General features: G+C 47.6%; 10 protein-coding genes across 10 annotated transcripts; 4 read left to right on the forward strand and 6 right to left on the reverse strand.

Moving 5' to 3' along the window:
* Positions 1-104: 104 nt before the first annotated feature.
* Positions 105-1,244, reverse strand: BHQ10_009987 (uncharacterized protein; the record flags this gene model as incomplete). Its single annotated transcript, XM_040882961.1, has 1 exon — positions 105-1,244. One exon carries the CDS (start codon positions 1,242-1,244, stop codon positions 105-107), a length of 1,140 nt encoding a protein of 379 aa, XP_040738489.1.
* Positions 1,245-1,761: 517 nt separating this feature from the next.
* Positions 1,762-3,213, forward strand: BHQ10_009988 (uncharacterized protein; the record flags this gene model as incomplete). The annotated part of the gene is made up of 5 exons (XM_040882962.1): positions 1,762-1,972; positions 2,028-2,180; positions 2,320-2,710; positions 2,761-3,083; positions 3,140-3,213. 5 exons carry the CDS (start codon positions 1,762-1,764, stop codon positions 3,211-3,213), a joined length of 1,152 nt encoding a protein of 383 aa, XP_040738490.1.
* Positions 3,214-3,719: 506 nt separating this feature from the next.
* Positions 3,720-4,676, reverse strand: BHQ10_009989 (uncharacterized protein; the record flags this gene model as incomplete). The annotated part of the gene is made up of 1 exon (XM_040882963.1): positions 3,720-4,676. The coding sequence occupies one exon, from the start codon at positions 4,674-4,676 to the stop codon at positions 3,720-3,722; it is 957 nt and encodes a 318-aa protein (XP_040738491.1).
* Positions 4,677-5,387: 711 nt separating this feature from the next.
* BHQ10_009990 (uncharacterized protein) lies at positions 5,388-6,431 on the reverse strand (the record flags this gene model as incomplete). Its single annotated transcript, XM_040882965.1, has 4 exons — positions 5,388-5,527; positions 5,584-5,817; positions 5,871-6,280; positions 6,334-6,431. The coding sequence occupies 4 exons, from the start codon at positions 6,429-6,431 to the stop codon at positions 5,388-5,390; spliced, it is 882 nt and encodes a 293-aa protein (XP_040738492.1).
* A 225-nt stretch (positions 6,432-6,656) lies between these two features.
* On the forward strand, positions 6,657-7,351 carry BHQ10_009991 (uncharacterized protein; the record flags this gene model as incomplete). The annotated part of the gene is made up of 2 exons (XM_040882966.1): positions 6,657-6,836; positions 6,893-7,351. The coding sequence occupies 2 exons, from the start codon at positions 6,657-6,659 to the stop codon at positions 7,349-7,351; spliced, it is 639 nt and encodes a 212-aa protein (XP_040738493.1).
* A 358-nt stretch (positions 7,352-7,709) lies between these two features.
* BHQ10_009992 (uncharacterized protein) lies at positions 7,710-8,235 on the reverse strand (the record flags this gene model as incomplete). Its single annotated transcript, XM_040882967.1, has 2 exons — positions 7,710-7,872; positions 7,934-8,235. 2 exons carry the CDS (start codon positions 8,233-8,235, stop codon positions 7,710-7,712), a joined length of 465 nt encoding a protein of 154 aa, XP_040738494.1.
* Positions 8,236-8,916: 681 nt separating this feature from the next.
* On the forward strand, positions 8,917-10,300 carry BHQ10_009993 (uncharacterized protein; the record flags this gene model as incomplete). The annotated part of the gene is made up of 3 exons (XM_040882968.1): positions 8,917-9,172; positions 9,225-9,458; positions 9,522-10,300. 3 exons carry the CDS (start codon positions 8,917-8,919, stop codon positions 10,298-10,300), a joined length of 1,269 nt encoding a protein of 422 aa, XP_040738495.1.
* Positions 10,301-10,895: 595 nt separating this feature from the next.
* Positions 10,896-12,626, forward strand: BHQ10_009994 (uncharacterized protein; the record flags this gene model as incomplete). The annotated part of the gene is made up of 4 exons (XM_040882969.1): positions 10,896-11,000; positions 11,070-11,556; positions 11,613-12,364; positions 12,417-12,626. 4 exons carry the CDS (start codon positions 10,896-10,898, stop codon positions 12,624-12,626), a joined length of 1,554 nt encoding a protein of 517 aa, XP_040738496.1.
* A 562-nt stretch (positions 12,627-13,188) lies between these two features.
* Positions 13,189-15,407, reverse strand: BHQ10_009995 (uncharacterized protein; the record flags this gene model as incomplete). The annotated part of the gene is made up of 4 exons (XM_040882970.1): positions 13,189-13,415; positions 13,467-14,375; positions 14,426-15,005; positions 15,066-15,407. The coding sequence occupies 4 exons, from the start codon at positions 15,405-15,407 to the stop codon at positions 13,189-13,191; spliced, it is 2,058 nt and encodes a 685-aa protein (XP_040738497.1).
* A 2,711-nt stretch (positions 15,408-18,118) lies between these two features.
* BHQ10_009996 (uncharacterized protein) lies at positions 18,119-19,907 on the reverse strand (the record flags this gene model as incomplete). Its single annotated transcript, XM_040882971.1, has 3 exons — positions 18,119-19,071; positions 19,120-19,755; positions 19,808-19,907. 3 exons carry the CDS (start codon positions 19,905-19,907, stop codon positions 18,119-18,121), a joined length of 1,689 nt encoding a protein of 562 aa, XP_040738498.1.
* Between the last annotated feature and the right edge of the window lie 797 nt (positions 19,908-20,704).

A 20,704-nucleotide genomic window follows, 5' to 3' on the forward strand; every position in this document is an offset into this window, starting at 1 on the left:
TAGATAAATGGCACTATGATATCACATTAAATAAGGGTATATATACACATGAAATACCCCAACCCGCAGAACGAACGCCATCGTGCACAGTCCACCACCGAAAATTAACCGCGTACAGGCAAAATCTTCGAAGGAAGCACCTCCTGCCTACACAACGGACACTCCGGCTTTTCTCTAACCCAGTCCCTAATACAAGTCCAGCAAAACACATGCCCACAAGTAGTCACACTAGGATCCTTGAACGGCTCAAGACACAGTGTACACTTTTGATGTTGCCCCTCTGGTATCCAGGCGATTGCCTGTGGATTTTCGGCCAGATCATAACGCGCTATATTGGCGGTCAGAGTGGGTATTGATATCGGATTCTGGATGGAGGACAATGGCGCGTCTCCTTTTGAAGTTGCCGACACGTCTGCAATCTTCTCGGTCTGTGCTGAGGGCTGCTGTAGAGTCTCGCGCACGTGGGCTATGCCTTGAATGGTCATTTGTAGGACCAAAAGAACACCGAGGACTTCATAGCCAACTCGCTGTTCGCTCTCGCCGATTTGTTTTGTGAAGACGTATCGAAGGCCCCAGAGGCGTTTTGACAGATGATAATATGCGCCTGTGAAATAGAATGTAGCCAGACTCAGAGCATAAACGTGCGAAGGCGACGTTAATGAATCAAGATGTTCGAGGACATATTCTTGAATGCGCAACAGATTGAATATCGACTGGCTCTTCTTTTTTGTCGAACTGTTGGTCTGTAAAAGTGTGCTCTTTAACGCCGCCCTTGCCCGTTGTCTGGCTATACTTCGTTCGAGCCGTGCTCGAAATCTTGCTCGTATCGAAGGTAGTGATCGACCCAGCACCCAAGGTATTATAATACTGCTGAAAATATATCCGCACCGCCGTAAGATTGAAGGTAATTGTAGTGTATCAGTTTCGAGCTGCACGACATCGCAATATTCCTCGCCCAGCGTTCTATTACCGATAAACGTTGTGAGAGAGAAATACAGGAGTTCCGTCAGGTTCTTGATTGTGTCCGCATTGCCGTGGGCGTACCGCGCTCCCTTGATTGAGCGGATGATTGATTGTGATTGATTTGTAAGAGTCGAGACAATGTAAGCGTCTTTTTCGTGAGAGCGTATTATATCTGGAGATGTTGCGAAGGGGTAGAAATGAGATGTTGGTGCGGAGTTGGATGGGTTGGCGGGCGGTTGTTCGGAGGGCGTGTCGGAGCTATCTGACGTCTTGTCGGCCATTATGAATTTGGACGTATGCTGCGTGATCTCATGGACGACATCAATATGCAAAATAAAAAGACAGAATCGTAAGAGCACTAGTTAAATCTACCTTTTATCGCGTAAGTAGGAGGTATGAAGTTTGTTCAATGCTGCCGATATACATCGTCTTTCCGGCCGAGGCTCTCCTCGGCATGGCCCACGTGACTAGGCCGGGAGCTTGTTTCCTTTCTCGGCCACTTAAATGATGTAGTCATGTGACTTTACCCTGTCGATCATCTTTGTCTTCGAGTCGACCTCCAAAGTCTAAAGCAATACACCGCCTCTATCCTCGCTATCAACCTGACTGTGCAGTTGACCAGATCCAATTGCATGCCTTTTAGTGGGATATTTGTCTATATTCCATATCCAATGCCTCTATCATGATTGTTTCTGCCTGACCGAGACGCCTGTCCCTCCCTATTTCTTGTCTCGATCAGCATCGTCCTCCTCGGCTCTTTTCATCTCCTGGATACAAGTTTGCGCCAACCTATCTGCCATGGCCGATAGCGGCGGGGTCCAGCCTACTGAAGAGTTAGACCGCTTTGGAAACTTCTTCCCTCTTCCGTTTCGTGTAGCAATTCTTCTTGTGGCAGGTAAGCACGAGCCTCAAATCAGACGGTTGCCTTGGTCGCTAATGAAAGTGTTACACGGCGCTAGGCTTTTGGGGATGGGGTATAAATCTTCACTACTTGTCCTTGGCGAAAATAGTAAGTTGACTGGATTTTCATATGTAATGTTTAGCTATGCTAATGTAATGCGCAGGATGTTCCAGCCCTAATTCGATATCCTTCACGCTCTTCGCCGCATCAACTAACGCATCACCAATCTACATACCGTCTGGCAACACTTCTCTCGATTCCGCTTGGAGTCTTCCTGCTCCTGTTTTGGATGATAACCCGTGGCTCGACAGAAAGGGTACTTGCGTGGGAAATTATTCCACAAAGTTACATCATCCTATTCTTGGTCATACTACTATTCCCATTCCACCGCCTTTCACGCAATGGACGCAGTAGATTTTTCGCTTCTCTACGACGAATTAGTGTGGGCGGTTTAGCAGAAGCGCAAGATGGGAAGTTCGGAGATGTGCTGCTTGCTGATGCCCTGACGAGTTATTCCAAGGTACTCGCAGAGATTTATATCAATTATTGCATGTTTTTCTCTTCCGGCAAGTCGAGCACAGGGAAGCCAGATCGGATGTGTGGAGGGAGAATTATAGTTCCCTTGCTCATTGCAATTCCGTATGCGATACGATTCAGGCAGTGTCTGATTGAGTTCTTTCGTGTGCGACGAGGCGGACATAGGAATGATGGATGGGGCGGACAGCATTTGGCCAACGCGCTCAAATACTCTACAGCATTTCCCGTGATTATATTCAGCAACTTGGAGCGCAATTATAGTCAAGAAACGACCCATGGACTCAGCGAAGTCACCGTTTCACGTCTATGGTATGTCGACCTCCACAGTCTTTTGAGCCAACTCCTTTTAACTGATATAGGGCCCTCTTTTGCTTCATAAACTCCGCATACTCCTTCTACTGGGACGTCACAAAAGATTGGGACCTGACCCTCCTCTCACCTACCACCCGTACCTGGCATCGAGAGTACCCATTCGGCCTCCGTCCACGGCGCATCTTCCCGCGCGACGAAATGTACTATGGCGTTGTTGCAATCGATCTAGTGTTACGATTTACATGGCTATCCCGCCTTTCGCCTCATTTGGATAAAGTGACTAATCTTGAAAGTGGGATTTTTCTGCTTATGTTTTTGGAGATTGCTAGACGGTGGATTTGGATCTTCTTTCGAGTTGAGACTGAATGGGGTGAGTCTATCCATACCACTTGCATATTGGGAAATTGCTAATATTGATTGTCGTAGTCCGGAGTAATCGCGGCCCTGCTCTTGACGACGTATTGTTGAGCGATTTCAGTGGGAAGTTCGACGAAGACTAGACATGAATGGTGATCTATAGACGTTTTGAGTATGGTGTTTAGTGGTCAATTATATATATACCCCATGATTTAGCAATTGATTTGATAGACTTGCAACTTCTTGCTATCCTGTATATTTACAATTTGTAAATTTACAGCGAATTCTCGACATTTGGGCATGATTATGACATATATTTGCATTATTACATATCCCGGAAACTATATAGTTATAAATATCTCAGACACACAAAATGTACAATCCAACAGCAAAACAAAAGTAGCAACAACAAACGCCAATTGCCCGACACGCCAAAGTGACATGTACATCATGAAGGAAGATGTCGACTCAATAAACCGAAAGAGTAAAAGAAACGAAGAAATGTAAAGAGACAAGTTGCGTTGGTGTTATGTATGTATATAGACACAGATGACAAAGTCAAAACCCGGTATTAGATGCATGCATGTTTCCTTTTTGTCTTTTCAGTCAAAACAACAGAAAAAAAGAGATTATTGGGAGTGCAAGTGATTTACTGCCCGTTGGGGCGAGTTGGAGGATGGCTGTCGAATAGATCCTCGAGATAAGCACTCGGCACTCTTCCCTGAGGCGGCGCATTCAGGTTCAAAGAACTAGTTGATGCAGCTAAATGATGCGATGAGCGGTTGAAAGGGGCATCGAAGCCACGGCTTGGGGGCGAAGTAGGTGTTCCCGGCGGGCTCCGTCCAAGATTGACCTGACTATGACTTCCCATCGCTGTATTACCGGCTGCATAATAACCAGCAGGCAAAAATGTGGATGTTCTATTGATAGATTGATGGCTTCCGGCGCCTGCAGTTGGCGAAAAGAACAGACTGCTTTGCGTGGCCGGGGTCTTGGTGGATACGTGACTCTGTCGATCAGACCTGGACAGTTTCTCCATGTTCATCGATGTGCCGCGGGTTTCGCGACGGGAACGACGACGACCACTAGTACCAGAACGACGGCTCGATTTGCGTCTACTGCTTCGACGTAGGACGGCGGCAGCCTTGATATCGGATTTAGTCTGCTGGTAGGCGGCTCTGCGGACAGAGCGGTTGATGGACCATGCCACCATCGCGCGCCATACCAGAACTGATAATCCGATTAGTCCTAGGGCGCCTCCGACAGCGATGAAGACGGTGCCTTCTGGCAGATTGGATTGTTGCATATAAGGGGCATTAGACGTTGGTGGTACGGTAGCGGTAGGAATATCTGTCAGAGTGCTGGAAGTCGATGTCAATGATGGAAGAGCTGTGCCCGTCGACGTCGTTGCTGTATTTGTTCCTGTCGTTGTTGATGTGGATGTGGATGTAGTTGACGTCGAAGTCTCGGTAGCCGTGCTGAGTCGAGGAAGACCGGTATCTGTATCTGTAGCTCCATGGACTTGACTGAGTAGTAGGAGGGTCGCTAGTAAAACAAGAGAAAGAGAAGTTGGCTTCGAAGCCATTCGGTTGCGGAGGATGTTCATCGTGATTGTGGATATGTATAGAGGTTGGCGTACAAGGTACGATAGAATGTTCCAGGAATGGAATGTTGATCGATCTCAATGGTCGCAAGTCTCGGGCATCGATCAAAACGTCATTTCCCGATTTCGTCTTTTGTTTGTAAAAATTCCAATGTAGAAACCAAAAGTGACTCGTTAATAGCCAGGATTGCAGTCCATCAAACGCCCGAGTCAAAGCGCCAGCAAACAATCTCCAGGATGTCAATGGCCGGTGACTGGGTTGAAACGAGCGATTCCGAAAAAAGAAAGAGTGTCGTCAATATCAAGCGATGGGTGTCTGAACGAGTGGAAAGGAATCAATATTGAGTCTGAAACGAGTTTGGATGTTGTAGGTAGAGGGGCGATGAAGCGCTGGTCTCTGTTTAGTCCATCCTTATTTCTTTCCTTGGCGCCCCTGTCGAATAATCACGTGGATTTCTATACGTAAACTTAGACCAATGTCTCAGAAACAAGAACCCAGTTTCTGATGCTACAATTAGGAGTTTGTCCAATTATCTTTTTTTTGTCCAATTATCTTTTTTTTGTCCAATATCATAGTTGCACAAGTTCTTTAGATGACGCCTGTTACGCCAGAATAACGATACAAAAAGTCAAATCGTTGGGATCCCAACAAGACGGTAACAAAAATGCTGATAGCGAAACACATGGACAGAACCAGGCAGTCATGACATTGATTTATTGCTGCTTCTTCTGGGAATTAGGCGATGTGTCCTTTTCAAAAGCAGCGTAGGGGACCTCAAGGCCGACCAGCGCAGAAATACCGACGTACAAAATCGCAATAAGGACGAATGCAACGACGAACCCCATGAAGATACCTAATTTCTATGTCAGAGGCATAGTCTCGCCAAAAGATGACGATTTTGTAGCATACCTGGACTCAGGAATTGGTATTTCTGAAACAGTGATCTGTTATCAACCGTGTCATCCTGTCGAGACTCTGCGAAGTCACGTTTCAAATCTTGATGGATTGATTGTTGAAGATCATCTTCAGAATTGTAGTTAATAGAGCTCAAATCGTCATCTTCGTACTCGCGGGGAGTGGTGACGTAGATGAGCGTATATTTCGAGGATGGAATGTGGTCGAGAACATCTGCAAGCAAGGCATCTATACAGGTCAAGTCAGCACCATTTTTTACGAACATGAGAAGGACAAAATACCGTTTTGGGACAGTTCTTGCAGGCGCGACTCATGCAAAGACGGAGCTGGGAATGTAATGTCTATAATTCTTGGTCCACCTTCAAACTCGAGAGCTGTGCTACTTGCACTTCCATCTATCGTAGTCACTTGGGCACCGCATTCCTGTTCCAAACCATTTCGAATAGATGTTGGGTCAAAAAGACCCACGACTTCTGTGACTGTTATATTGGAGCGAATGGTTTTATCCTTTCCTAGCACCTTCTCTCGAAGGCGCGGTGTTGCCTGCTGAGTTGAATAGTCGGTGGCGTGGACACCGGGTTGGGTCGCAATGATATAATAGTCCGAGGTACAAGTCTTCAAGCTACTCCAGACATCGCTGAGAAGAGAGGTTGCGGGTAGGACATTCGCGGAAGAAGAGGAGGCAAGCAAGCTAGGTATCATTCTGTTAGCAATGGTCGCTCCAACAGAACAGGATAGGCTTACTCTGAAGTAGAGAGAAGAATGAAAGGCGATGTGTCTCTGAGAGCGTCAACGATGCCAGCTCCGAGAGCTACTACCAAGAATTTCCTGGCAATCATCATGTTGGTTATTTGCAATGTCCATGTAGAATGGTTGCAGTTCTGATGTTGATTGAGCGGGCAGATTGGAGCTACGAACTGGACGGTAGGCCCCGAGGCTTGGCATGGTGAGCTTCCCGCTGCCCGCAAAGGATTTTCCGCAATTTATTTTGACGGTATCACTCCGGTTTGATTTTTAAACCATATTGTACTTGCCTTCATAAACTGCTGCGAAAAAATATTTGGAACATGGCACCACAGTTGAAACGACGAAAGCTTGAGAATGCAGTCGAAGAAATCAGTTTCGATCCAGACGCCAGACATGAATTCTTGACGGGTTTTCACAAGCGCAAAGTGCAAAGAATAAAATTGGCACAAGAACATGCAGAGAAGAGAGCACGTGAAGAGAAAAGAGAAGAACGAAGAAAGGTACAAAATTTTCAATTGCACTTGGCTTTTGAATCTCACTAACATTTGTACTGCAGATCCGCGAACAACGAGCAGCGGAAATCGAACAAGCTCTCAATGAATCCAAGAGAATGCTAGAACAAATTCGCGGCGATGCCTCGTCTCAGGAGAGTGGCTCTGATTCGGAGTCCGAGGAATGGGAAGGGTTCGAGGAGCCTGCTCCGGTGGACTACGAGGAAGAATATATCGACGAAGACAAATACACTACCGTGACGGTTGAAGAAATGGGACTTTCCAAGGAAGAGCTCCACAAGCAATATAAATCATCTGATGATGAAGACGACAACAAAAAACATAAAGAGAAGGTGGAGGTACCGCAAAAACCCAAAGCACCAAAGAAATATGGCTCGAAATCAGGCGCCCCCAAGAAGAAAAAGAAACAATTCCGTTATGAGTCGAAAGAGGAACGCAAGGTTACGAGGAGAAAAGAACGAACAGGGGGTAAGAAGAAAGCCAGCGCCAGAAAGGAGCGCTGATAGATGTCGGTCTCAAGTGGACTCTGCTAGTTCATGTATAACTACGTGTGTACTGGAACGTGTGGGAAACTTTGATTAAAATATCCTTTATTTACCAGATAAAACACCGCGGAAGGATAGCACACGGAGGTAAAGGAAGCTGCAAGAAAACAACCAGGAATCTGGTGACAACGACACGCCTCAAATCAAAAGAGAATCCCTTCCAACATAGTGGTACACTGTTCCATCGACGAGGGACCCGAACACGGTTCTGCGGAGATCGGGAGAATCACACCGGAAAACAGGTCGTCAACAGTCTGAAGCGGGTAACAGGAGGGCACACTGTTGTATTTATGATGATGATGATATAGGTCGCTATTTAAACATTGCTGATTGAAACCTCCAATTCGTGCAACTCCTTCTGCAGATCGGAGTATTTCTTGGCCATTTCCTCATACTTGGTTTCCCACTGGCTGTTGGAAACTTCGAGTGCCTGAACCTTTCGCTCGTAGTGGCCGGCCTTGACGTCGGTCTGGCGGAGTCTTTATTCTTTAATTAGCCACAATTCACTTTCAGGATCCATATCCGATAGTTTGAACATACTTCTCGTTGGTCTCACGCAGGTTCTTGTCGGCTTCCTCGGCCTCCTCCTCGAGGAGCTGGAGACGTCTCTGCAAGGCTTCATTCTGGGTATCGTGCTGAGCGCTAACATCGGCTTTGTCCTTGTATTCCTTCATGTTTCCCTCGATCTTCTCAATTTCTCCTTCGAGGAGCTGGTTGCGGTGTGTCAAGGAAGTGATTTCTTGCTCCTTTGCCAAGTTCTCCTGTTCTAAAGCTTTGATCTTGGTCTTGAGCTCCTCGACCTGCGATTGAGCCTCGTCCGCCTCGACGCGGAGAGCGGCCATTCTCTGTAAATAGGAAAAACATGATCAGTATGCCGTAATAAATTCACTTCCATGAATTTGTATAGTCTCGTTGTCCTGCTGATGCTGCTGTTGGCAGACAACAACAATAACACAAGCTACCCCGCCATCAGGGGGAGAATCATAGGGGAGGGGTTTCTTAGACATACCTCTCGGATCTTGTCCATTTTGAATAGTGATTCGAGGTGGTGAGGGTTGAGAAGGTGTTTGTGAAAGTAGCGAGATTGTTCGCTCAGCGAATTTCAGCAAGGTTGTGATTTAAAGAAGATTGTATGAAGTTGGAAGGCAGTCGAATTGTTGAGTTGTCTGGCGTGTGTTTTGCCAGCTGGAGACGGCTAAGCCTMCCTAAGGAGTCAAGCCACTCCCTTCCCGGTCCCGTGGTTGGGTGCCTTGGTGCCTTCACTGGTCTTTCTTAAGGGGCTAGCCGTTTCCCGATCGGGATGCGCTAACTTTCCTGGGTTAGCGAGGTCGTGGGGCAGAGGGAAGGTGAGACGCGTCTCCACGGGCAACCGCCAAATCAACAAAAGAACGGCCATTGCCGCCTTTGTCTCCAGCCCACTCCCTCTACGTCAACTAACTACTTATGACCTCCATTAAAGATCATCGACCTAGATCCATTGACTGATGGTTTGAACAACACTCAACCAACACTGTGCCGCCAGCATGCTCGCTCGACGAGATCAGGAGAATTTGGTGCACTCGCACCAGATGACCGCGGCCTCCAAGCCCTTGAATCAAGGCGTCCGACCGCTACAACAGAAGACTCCCGGCAATAGAGCTCCGAAGACGCCGTTTAAGGTCCCACTACACGACGAAAATGAACCACTGGCGTTTGGAAAGAACACTGTGAAAGGCAATGGGGGGGGACTGGGTGGAAAGGCTTTGCAGTCTGGCAAGGAAGCTTTCGTCACGCCACTTGGTAGGACATGACCGTGACTTTTCGATGTGATCGAAGCGCTTATATATGATAGGTCCTCGAAATCGCGCCCCTCTGGGAGCGAAGACTACAAATGCGAAAGCAGCATTTAAGACTCCCGGTTTGCAGGCCGACTCTCTAAAGACACAGAAAACCAAGCACAGAGGCTCCAGCATCAAGAAGCCAAAGAAAGCGGAAATTGAGGTTCATCAGGCCCAGCCACAGGCCCTTGACGCGTCTGACGTTGATGATGTTCCTGATGTCGAATATGCGCCACCCAGACCGAAAGGTAATCTATGTCCTGGCCCTACGAAAGTAGTGCTTTTATCAAATACTGATATCACGCGATTAGAACTACCTGATTATCCAGAGGATATTACCTACGACACCACATTTCCCCAATTCAAAGGAGCCAACATGACTCGGGGCTGGCAGAAAATCTACTACCATGGTGATATTGGAGAAGACGGCCTCACTGATCGTCAGCGCAAATTCCAAGAGCAAATGATTGCTTCCGAGAAGAAGATCGATGAAATTATTCAGAAGCAGGTTGATGACATCGACTTGAAGGAGCTTTTTCTAGAGGACAAGTACGAACCTCTTCTTGAAGCTACCTCTAGCAAGGCATGCAAAAAAGAACACGCTCGCAGTTCCTCGGCTATGTTACCAACACGAGCGAGTACTCTAAAGGCGCGCAATGCTGCGGCTGCTCTTTCTCGACCTGGATCCTCGGCAACAGTTCGCAGCGACACTGTCAGATCTTCTTCCGCAGCAGTTAAAGCCAGAAAGACTCCTGCTCCTCGGGCCAATATGTCGAATGCACGACATGCTGTCGCTACAGCTAGCTCGCGTACTACCGTGGGCTACTCCAGAGGCCGATCAGTATCGTCTGCTCTTCCGAACAAGCCAACGGCAGCCGGAAAGAAMCCCTCCCAGCCGAAAGCAATCGTGAGCCCGGAAACGTACGTGCAACTCTACGGCGCCCCTCCGGTGGGCAGTGAGATGTGGGCGCGCTGCGAAGAAGCAGGTTGTCTCCCTGAGGAAGAGGTCGTCCCTATTTCCGACGAAGAGATTGGTCTTCCCCTTTTCGAAGAGGATGCAGAGAGCCTGAACTTCCAGCTCACCTTGTAAATCTTATGGCATGGAAACAGCGGGGTGTGGGTTTACCGGACAGGATGGCGCCAGAAGGGCTATTTTTACTTTTGACTTTCTCATCACTTTTCTCAAAGACAGAATGGATTGGCTTCGTCGGATTTTAAGTATAATTCGGCGTTATCGAGGTATTATCATCTATGTATTGGTCTTAAATGGCTCGGGGTGTTCTCTCAATTGATATGTACAAATAATTCACGCATGAAATCAGACCGTCCGGTGGGACTAACATATGGTTCGGCCCTGATCACCAATTGGCGTATGCTAGCAGCAACTGGTGTACGCAATCATACCACATTGAATCTAAACAATCAATCGTATATTCATCGTAGTCAAGTATACTAGGCAGCATCTTTTCAGCGGTGTACATTACAGCGTACGTAAAGCTGGAACGCCCAAGCTCTGGAGTGGGCACGAGCTCGGGCTGCTTGGCGTGGATGGGTCTGAGAGATCCCCTAGCCGATTATTATTGCTCTCCCAGACACATCCCGCTCTTTTTTGCCCAAAACATCTCCTTGTCTCTGTTTCAACGCACACAGTCAGCACGATCAAGCACTCAATTGACTGTGAAAATATGGCCAGAACCCATTCAGAGTCCTCCGAGGACTTTGAGTTCATCGAGACTCCTCCTGCGCCCGCATCTCCAGCCCCTGAGGATTGTGGAGTGAGGACAACGTCGGTACGGACCCTGAAAGCTTGAACGTGGCCTTGTTGAACGTTCCCCCGACTGACTCCAATTGCAATACAGTACCCTGCGATCAAGAATGCCCCCCTCCCAGCAGACTCGGCCGGCAGTGACAGCTTCTCCAATGTCCTCTTGATCATCCTTTTGATCGGCGTGCCGTTCTACATTGCTCGCCAGTTCCGCGGTGGCTTCTACACCACCATCTTCTTCGCCATCTTCACTACAATCCCAATCTTGATGGCCTTCTGGACCGTTGCATCTGGAGCTTCCCCCCGCAAGAATGAAAAAGCTAAATACCCTGGTCGTCCCGTCGAGCACTACTTGGAGTTCCACAGCGAGCATGACCGTGTCAAATACCACGGCAAGAGCAAGATTCCCATGACAACTTTCTTCGAGAAGTACTTTGATGGAGATGTTGACTTCAAGGGCGATGCTTTGGATATTCTTGAGTACCGACATGACTGGGCCAGCTTCCGTTTCACCTGGCAATTGTACAAGCATTTCTTGACTGGTTTCCTTCCGGAGATGCTTATCCACTCCCGCTCTCAGGGTAAGCTGCTCTGACTTATTACTTGGTATTGAAAATTATGACTAACAATTGTACAGACGAGGAACAGGTTCGTGATCACTACGACCGTGGTGACGACTTTTACGCTTGGTTCTTGGGTCCTCGTATGATCTACACCTCCGGTATAATCAGCGACATCAACAAGGAAGAGACACTTGAGGAGCTTCAGGACAACAAGTTGTCCGTTGTCTGCGAGAAGATTGGACTCAAGCCCGGTGACACCGTCCTAGATCTCGGCTGTGGCTGGGGTACCTTGGCCAAGTTCGCTTCTGTCCACTATGATGCTCACGTTACTGGAATCACCCTCGGCCGCAACCAGACCAAATGGGGAAATAACGGTCTTCGTAAAGCTGGTATTGAAGAGTCTCAAAGCAAGATTTTGTGCATGGACTACCGTGATGCTCCCTCCGTCACTGGTGGCTACAAGAAAATCACATGTTTAGAGATGGCTGAGCACGTCGGTGTCCGCCATTTCGGCTCTTTCCTTTCTCAGGTATATGACATGCTTGATGATGATGGTGTTTTCTTCCTTCAGATCGCTGGTCTCCGAAAATCATGGCAGTACGAGGATCTCATCTGGGGTCTTTTCATGAACAAGTACATCTTCCCCGGTGCCGACGCTTCTACCCCTCTTGGTTTCGTCGTCGACTCTCTTGAAGGTGCCGGATTTGAAATCAAGAGCATCGACACCGTTGGTGTTCACTACTCTGCTACATTGTGGCGCTGGTACCGCAACTGGATGGCCAACCGCGACAAGGTTGAGGCCAAGTATGGCAAGAGATGGTTTAGAGTAAGCCTTGTCCTGATTTCTTTAATGCACAGATTTACTGACAGGACAACAGATCTGGGAGTACTTCTTGGCTTCCTCTACCATCACCTCCCGCCAGGGTGGAGCTACTTGCTGGCAAATCACTCTGGTCAAGAACATCAACTCCACTCACCGTGTGGAGGGCATTCCCTCCCAGTACGGCCTCGCGGGAGCTCGCCAGGCTGCTATTGACCGTATCGGTCATGGCAAGGTCCCTAGCGCTTACGTCCCTACCAAGGCGTAGATTTTTCAACCTAAACAGTCCTCTGCACATGCACACAGGCTGATCTACTAGACCTGACGCTCGACGGTCTTTTCATCTGTTTAATTACAAACGAGTTTCATTACGTATTCGTTAACGAACTGTCTATTCAAATTCTTCAAGGTTTCTATCCACCACGTTGCGCTATGAACAGCAGGGAATGAAAAAACATGACCACAAAATCATGATGTCGAGTTTTTTGTTTCTCTCTATGCATAGATCCATTGGTTTTCGCCGAGGCTTTTGTGTTTTGTAATGACTTTCAAAAATGACTGCAATTCTGTATTACGGAGAGGAGGGAATGAAGGGATTGATGGGGATTATATTCTAGTTTTGTTTGATCTTAGGCTTTGACAGAAATAATGATATAGATTTCATATTTTGTCACTTGATGACATTTTATACTCGGACAAGATTCATATGTAATATTCTCACTATATGCATCGTTCTTAAATCAAGATTCCACTTGTAATCAATCGCTCAAAGCGCCAAAGACAACTATCCAAACCTTAGTATCACCAAACTGGAGCCTTTATATGAAAACCTAGTCTACCCTCTTGTACAACTTGGCTTTATCCATGCTGGATCCCGTGCAGCACGAAGCAGCAGCATCGCTATGCAGAGTAGATTTGTTGAACGACTGCACTGAAGGAGGCACATCCAGAGCCGGGTTCTTAGTAAAGAAGCCATCGGGCTTGAGCATAACGCTCACTTTCTCGACTGGCATGACGGGGAAATCTTCAATACGGGGGTTGTGTGTGAGGCCGAATGCTGTACCGTCGCGTTAGTCCAATCATTGTTAGAGAAAAATGGGAGACGTACTATGCCACAGAACAAGATCCTCATCCTCCACCGTCTCATTTCTTGCAACCCACTTCTCAACACCCTCCGACTGCCGACTCTGATTCGTAAACTCCCCCGCAGCATACAGCTCCTCTTCCTGAAACTTCGTAACCCAGATGGGTTTCGACGCAAACTCTGCGCGACGGTAATTGAATGATTTGGGACCCATGAGAAGCATTTGAGCGGGCGATGTTTGCAGTTTGTATGCAACGGGTTTGTAAGTAATCGGGTTTATGACGCTGTCGTTACGGATTTTAAAGACGCGGTGGCGTTCGACAGAGGTTTGTGCTGTGCCTGATTTCTTGAGGATAGTCTCTTGGGAGATGTAGCCGCAGCCGTAAGGGTTGTTGTCGTCTTCGGGCATAGCGACGCTGTCTTCGTAGATGACGGTGTTTTTGAAGCCGTCGATGGCAGGATCGATGCGGAAGGAAAACATGTGTTGATGGTTTGCGGCTACCACGCCAGGACCGACGTTTGTTCCCCATGGAACAGTCTGGCCGTTCTCGTTCTCCAAGGGGGAAGTGGACAGGATACCGGTGGCGCGGACCTCGAGCTCAATGCCAGCGGCTTGGTCGAAGATGTAGGCAAAGATGTATTCGTAGTTTGCTACGGTGCAGATCATCTGGACAACCAATTGACGGTTGCGTACGACCGTGGCGGAGTTTGTGCGGTAGTTGGTGTGTTTGTGTTGGAGGCCGTTGTCTTGCTCGTGCAGGCAAATTACATTCTCCAAGAACACCGGCTCGCCATTGCTGTCTGTTCGCCAGCCGTTGAAGTACTTGATATGGCCTAGACAGTCGCACCCGAGAGATAGCTGGTTGGCGGTGATGCCGAAGCCGACATCGCCGACATCGAAGGCTTGCTTGCGATGAAATGGTTTGCGGGGGTCTATAATTTTAGCCACGGATAATCACAGCTTAAAAGGGGGAAATGCATACCTCCATATGGCACTGTCATTTCGCAAAGCGACAGCCTATAGAACAAGTTACGACCATCATACGTGACATTGTTAATCACCAGTCCGTCACGGGTATTGAAGCCAACCCTGAATCGCCACTTTTGCCAGGTAACTAGGTTGCCGTCCACATTAAATGAAGGTCCTTCGGGTTGCTGTACGATGTATGGCTTCAGATCCGTCCTTAGCGGTTCGTCAAGAAGTTCATGTGCATACTGAATAGTTTTGACGGGCTTCCATGGAGCAGTAGCCATGGTAGAATGGTCAATACCGGCCGGAAGATAATCCATCCGAACCAGCTCATGCGTGAGGCCATCAAATACAGGCGAGAATCTGACCGGTGTTGAGTAATGGTTGTTCTGTGGGTGGTCGACTTCCACTATGTACATATAACACTGGAACAGACGACGACTTTCCTCCGGGTCGTCTGTGCCGTAAATCCATGGATCGTTGCACACTGTCACGCCTGCGGGAAGTTGAAGCTTTTCAATCTCCTTTTGAACTTCGGGATGTTCAAGGCATAGCTGTTCAATGGCTATCATTTCATCCACATCAATAGGACCCTACAGTGGCAACAAATTAGCCCACAGTTCATGGCGACTGTCCTAATGTGAAATACAAACCTGAACATGCTTTGGCATTTCTTTGGCGTAGATAACAGACTTGGTATCTGCGTTGATTAAGGCCTTGTAAAAAGCGCCATTATCAAGTCGATGGAAAAGAGTATGCAGTACACGGGCCGGCTTGGGAGGAAGACTTTGGCCTAGCCTTTCGGCCTCGATATACGGAATAACATCTTTTTTGAGAGGCTCTTGCACATCTATACGCTTGAACCTCAATTGAACGCCTGAGAATGTGCCTTCCAAGATCTTAACAGCCAGTTTGATTTCTAAAGGCGTAAGAGGGTCGAATGGATGCAGCTGAGCGGAGCCCGTCTGTGAAACTGCTTGTGTAATGGCCGACATTGTGTGGAAATATGACCCCGAACCGAGTATATGCGACGTATACAGGCTCTGTTAGGAATAATAATAGAATGAGAAGGGAAACAGCAAAGGTAAAATAAGCAGATGGCAAATGATAAGAGTATAAGTACTTGGTGCCTGAGGCTATGATGGAAACTAATTGATCGGATGGACTTACCGCTTTGGGAAGGAGTCGCGCCGCCTTATCGTCACTTATCGACCCTTGATAACGCGTCTGAGACGCCTCGGTATCTTGGTATCTTGCAACAATGAGTATTCATTGCTGTAGAAAAATACAACTGGGTTATCAGCGCCAATAGCAATTGAATTTAAACGGTCATGTAGCCTGGAATAAAGTATGTACAGCATTGATAGGTCTGGTGTGAGATAAGGCAGAGTTTTCGTTATCGCTCCGATAAGCTCGGCGCATGTCCTTCCGTATTTGGTTTAGCGTATCTTTTCCCCTCTATCCTCAGTCTCTCAGTCAATTTCGCAGAGAGATTCCAGACCGTCTCTCCTTTCCCTTTGCAACACGGGAATGGAATTGATTTCCAACTGTGGGTTGATGCGAGCACTGTGGCGCAAGTCTGTCCCAATTCAGTCATGAATCGATAATCGCATCTATTCCAACACCCGCAATAGACACATACCCAGAGGCGTATGCAAACGAATCCCGTCCCATCAATCAAGGATCGGATCATTTTATATTCTCTGCACTAGCAAACCTCATGGATTGACGAATGGCAACCTCCCCTACCCCGTCGGAGATCTCATTGGCAGGACTGTCACCATCCGGGAGCGGGTCGCCCCTCCGGATCAGAGGTGCTTGGAGCCGTTCTGGATGTGTGACCTGTAAGAAGAGGAGGAAGAAGTGTGATGAACAGAAGCCAAAGTGAGTTCAGATATAAATTGTAGCTGTTATAGAGACTAAGAAGGAACAGATGTGGAAATTGTATCAGATTAGGACGTGATTGTGAGGGATACCCGAATTTATGGATCACGCCCATGAGTACAACTACAACAACTTTTCAACAGCACAGAGTATCAGAAACAAAACGCAGAAAAGTTTCAAAATCCTGCCGGGATGATGATATTTCTCGTTCTCCCTCTTCGGCGTCAACTGCAACGTCTAGGCCGAGCGAACAGTTTTGCTGGACAAGCAATCCATCAACACCGGAGTCAATCCCTACCCCGGATGCATCAGGGATACACGAAAACGAAGACACTTACAAAGCAATGGCCATCACTTCCAACCATAAACCAATTATCGGAAATAACATAATCCGCTCACTCACATTATTCCAACCCCTTGAGGCATTTTACATCCAATATCACGTCGAGCGAGGATCTCACTTAGTACTCAACGTTCAAATGGAACGAAACCCATTCAATGAAGTACTGATTCCAAGAGCATTGTCGTCACCTCTCCTTCTAAACGCTCTTTGCACCCTTTCAGCGGGGCACATGTCGAGCTGGGAATCACCAAATGGCGACGCATTGCGAAAAGCTGAAATGACATATTACGGCAAAACGTTGTCTGGTATTCGGAATGCCTTGACAGATTTGTCGCAATTGGTTTTTATGAGTCCGGCGTACGTTACCTTGCTTGAAGAGTTGGTTGCTACTGTTGCGTCGGTGTGCAAGTATGAAGCTGTCAGGGGCTCGGTTAGATCTTGGAGAGGGCATTTGGAAGCTTTGCAGAGGCTTGTCATTTCTTGCGGAGGGTTGGCCAATCTCAATCGAGAGTTTGCGGACTGGCTTTCTGGCTTGTAAGTCTTGTGAAATTTCACCTTTCGCAGTACGATGAATCTAATCCTCTTGTTAGATTAACATATTGGCAATATATGGCCAATCTCATGACCCCAACTCTCGAGCCAGGGTTGATCTGCGACAGTCTTTACACCACTCCCAAAATAGACATATACCTTGGATGCAGCGAGCAAATAGTAAAAGTCTGTTCGCGCATTGCAGATCTTCGCAGAGTGGATGATTTTGATTTTTTGACCCGAGAAATCTCTGACATGTAGGTTGTCTTCGTATCAAATGTTGGAAGGCCCTCTTGAACTGACTACTTGCAGAAATGAATACCTCACCAGCTGGTCTTGCAGAGAGCAATCATTTATCATCCCAGAGGGCATCACAGTAGCAACAATCGACCGACTAGAAATGGTAGCAAACTGTTTCCGCTACGCTGCATTCATATTCCTCCATTCCAGTCTTGAAAGAATGGCATGGCCTACCTCCACCACCACCGTGACAAATATCAACGTATGGGATAGACTACGCTCTCAAATTTCCCTCTCAAAGCCTCAAGCATTACGAATGATCATCACCTTACTCCAATCCCACCCTCCAGATACTCATACCGAATTCTCAGCACTGACTTTCCCACTATTTATAGCCGGATGTGAATGTGAAGGCAAAGAAGAGCAATTATCCCTGATCCTTGGCGCATTGAAGACGCTGGAACTCAACTTTGGGATTCGAAATACGACCCGAGCTCAGGAAATGATTGAACTTTATTGGGGGTCGAATCCTTTGAGGCAGAGGAGGCACTGGCTGGATCTTTTAGAGGATATGGACTGGGATTTACTTTTGGTTTGATCCAACTGAAAATCAATAATAAATAGGACAGATTTATAAAAAAAGGGGCGCTAGAAGGCTGCGAATAATGTACATGAATTTATACATGTATTAAAAAGATACCCAATGACTTATAGCTTGGCCTTTGGCTTCTCGTCCTCCTTCTTGGCCTGGTCCTTGAGCACTCGTCGCAGAATTTTACCACTGACACTCTTGGGAATAGCATCCACGAAGCGCACACCACCTCTCAGTCTTTTGTGTTGAGCGACCTTGTCATGGATCCAAGCAACAATCTTTGCTGCCTCGTCGGCATCACTGACGCCAGATGCTTTACTAGCTGCACTTCGGACAACGTAAGCCCTCGGAACCTCGCAGCCGTGTTCCTCACTATACACACCAATCACGGCAACGTCATCGATCGACTCGTTATCCAGGAGAATGCCTTCCAGCTCAGCCGGCGCAACCTGGAAGCCCTTGTACTTGATAAGTTCCTTGATACGATCCGTAATAAAAAACTTGCCATCCTTATCCTGATATCCAACATCGCCAGTCATGAACCAACCATCAGGAGTCAAACAGCCATCAGTCGCCTTCTGGTTCTTGTGATATCCCATAAAGACATTCGGGCCCCGCATCCAGAGTTCACCCACTTGGCCGACGGGGACTTCCTGAGGCGCCGATTCGTCCTCAGGCGTGGTCATGTATTTGGCTTCCATATTTGGGTGCAATTGACCCACGGAACCGATGTCCTTGTCCCAGTCTTCCCAGATTTGGGTATGCGTTGTAGGACTGGTTTCGGTGAGTCCGTAACCTTGTTTGATTGGGACTTTGATTCGTGCCGATGCGGTTTGGACGAGTTCGCGGGTGAGTGGTGCTGCGCCGGAATTCAGCATCCTCAGGGAGGACAAATCGTATTTGTCGACGATGGGGTGTTTGCCTAGAAGAAGAATGACTGGTGGGGCGACGAAGATGAATGTGATTTTGTAGTTTTGTACGTGGGAGCAGAATTTCTCGATTTCGAATTTGGGCATGACGTACACGGCATAACCAGCGTGTACGCTGACATGAAGGATGCACGTGAGGCCTGGGATAGTCAGTAGCCGTTCCTAGAAATGATACCGAATCGACTCACCATAAATGTGGAAAAATGGCAAAAGTCCTAGCATGCGATCTCCTTTCCCATCTGCATTGCCGTTCCAAGAAAGATATCTTCCTTCAGTATTCTTGCACTGCAAAATATTGGCAACGATGTTCCTGTGCGAGAGCATGACCCCCTTCGGCAATCCCGTCGTTCCAGATGAGTATACCAGATAAGCGACATCCTTCTTCGCATCCACGCGCTGCCGACGAAACCTCGTCGTCCCAGATATATTCCGAATAGACGTAAAATGTTTCACCACGCCACTTGGGTCTCGCTCATCGCCAATCAATATAATCCGATCTTCAGGCAGACCCACCTTTTTCGCAGCTTCGCGCGCAATAGGAAGTAAGGCGCGCTGTGTTGCAAGGGCTTTTGCCTCAGAATTACCTAGCTGAAAGGCCAATTCATCCACGGTATATGTTGGGTTTGCGGGGGAGATGACACCGCCGGTCCAGGCGACGCCGTACATGAGGGTTGGAGTATCGACGCAGTTGGGCGAGAAAATGACGAGGACATCGCCCTTTTTCCAGTTCCACGTCGCTTTGAGGCCGTGGGCAAATGTCACTGCGCTGTCGCGGAGTTGGCCAAAGGTGTATGACCTTTGAGTATTGGCGTCGACAAAGATTTCTATAAATATTAGTTTTGACCCTACGTATTTTGTGTATCAAAATAGGTCTACCTTTGTCCTCCGGGAAGGGCCGGTCATTCCTTTCAAACAGGAACGACCAGATGTCGGTATCAGGGATCTCGAAGTCCGGATAAGGCGACTTGACAGGCATTGTGGATGTAGTGAGTGCTGATCCCTGGGAAGTATATATATTGATGTTTTACACTCAAATATTAGAGAGAACAAGAAGCTCAAGAATAATAACGGGAGTAAGAGCGACAGGGTAGCATCGAGCTGCCTGTTAAGTACTCCGTAGTTGGCAGGTCACTGGACCCCGGTTCCTACTAAGCAGGGCGACCCACTCCCGGAAATCCGGGGATAAACCGCACCAACCGAGTCACTGATTGGCTAGTCCTGGCTTACGATAAGAAAAATGCCGAGGCTTGACGGCTAACGGTTACTATAGGTTTACAGAGTACTTGTTACACACAGCCATATGGCATGCTGTACAACCATCTTCGATTGAAGAACGAGGTCAAGTACTGCGTCTTACAGACGATGGAAGGAGAGGAGCGCTACGTATCTGACCTAACCGTATGGCATATACCTATCCCCTACCTGGATTACGAAAAGCGGAGACGGAGACGGAGACACACACGACACAAATGGCCGTCGGATATAGACGTCAGACTCGATAGAATAACATAACCCTGAATAACCCTATCCTGAATTTTGATTAGGGTTGGTGGCAGTCACGTTCTCACATTGGGCATCCGATATCGTGGTGGGGTGCATGGCTCTCGATTTATTACCCCTCAGCTTCTTCTTCATTTCTTCAGTTGTACTTCTGTTTCTGTATTGCTTTATCATTGTCCATGGTCTTGATTTTTGGTTGCAAACTACATATACTTGTTGTCACCGCGCCGATATACAATCAGCGTTGGATCGAATACGGACAATATATCTAGC

Source organism: Talaromyces amestolkiae (genome assembly GCF_001896365.1).
Source record: "Talaromyces amestolkiae strain CIB chromosome Unknown scaffold28.1, whole genome shotgun sequence".
Classification (NCBI taxonomy): Eukaryota; Fungi; Ascomycota; class Eurotiomycetes; order Eurotiales; family Trichocomaceae; genus Talaromyces; species Talaromyces amestolkiae.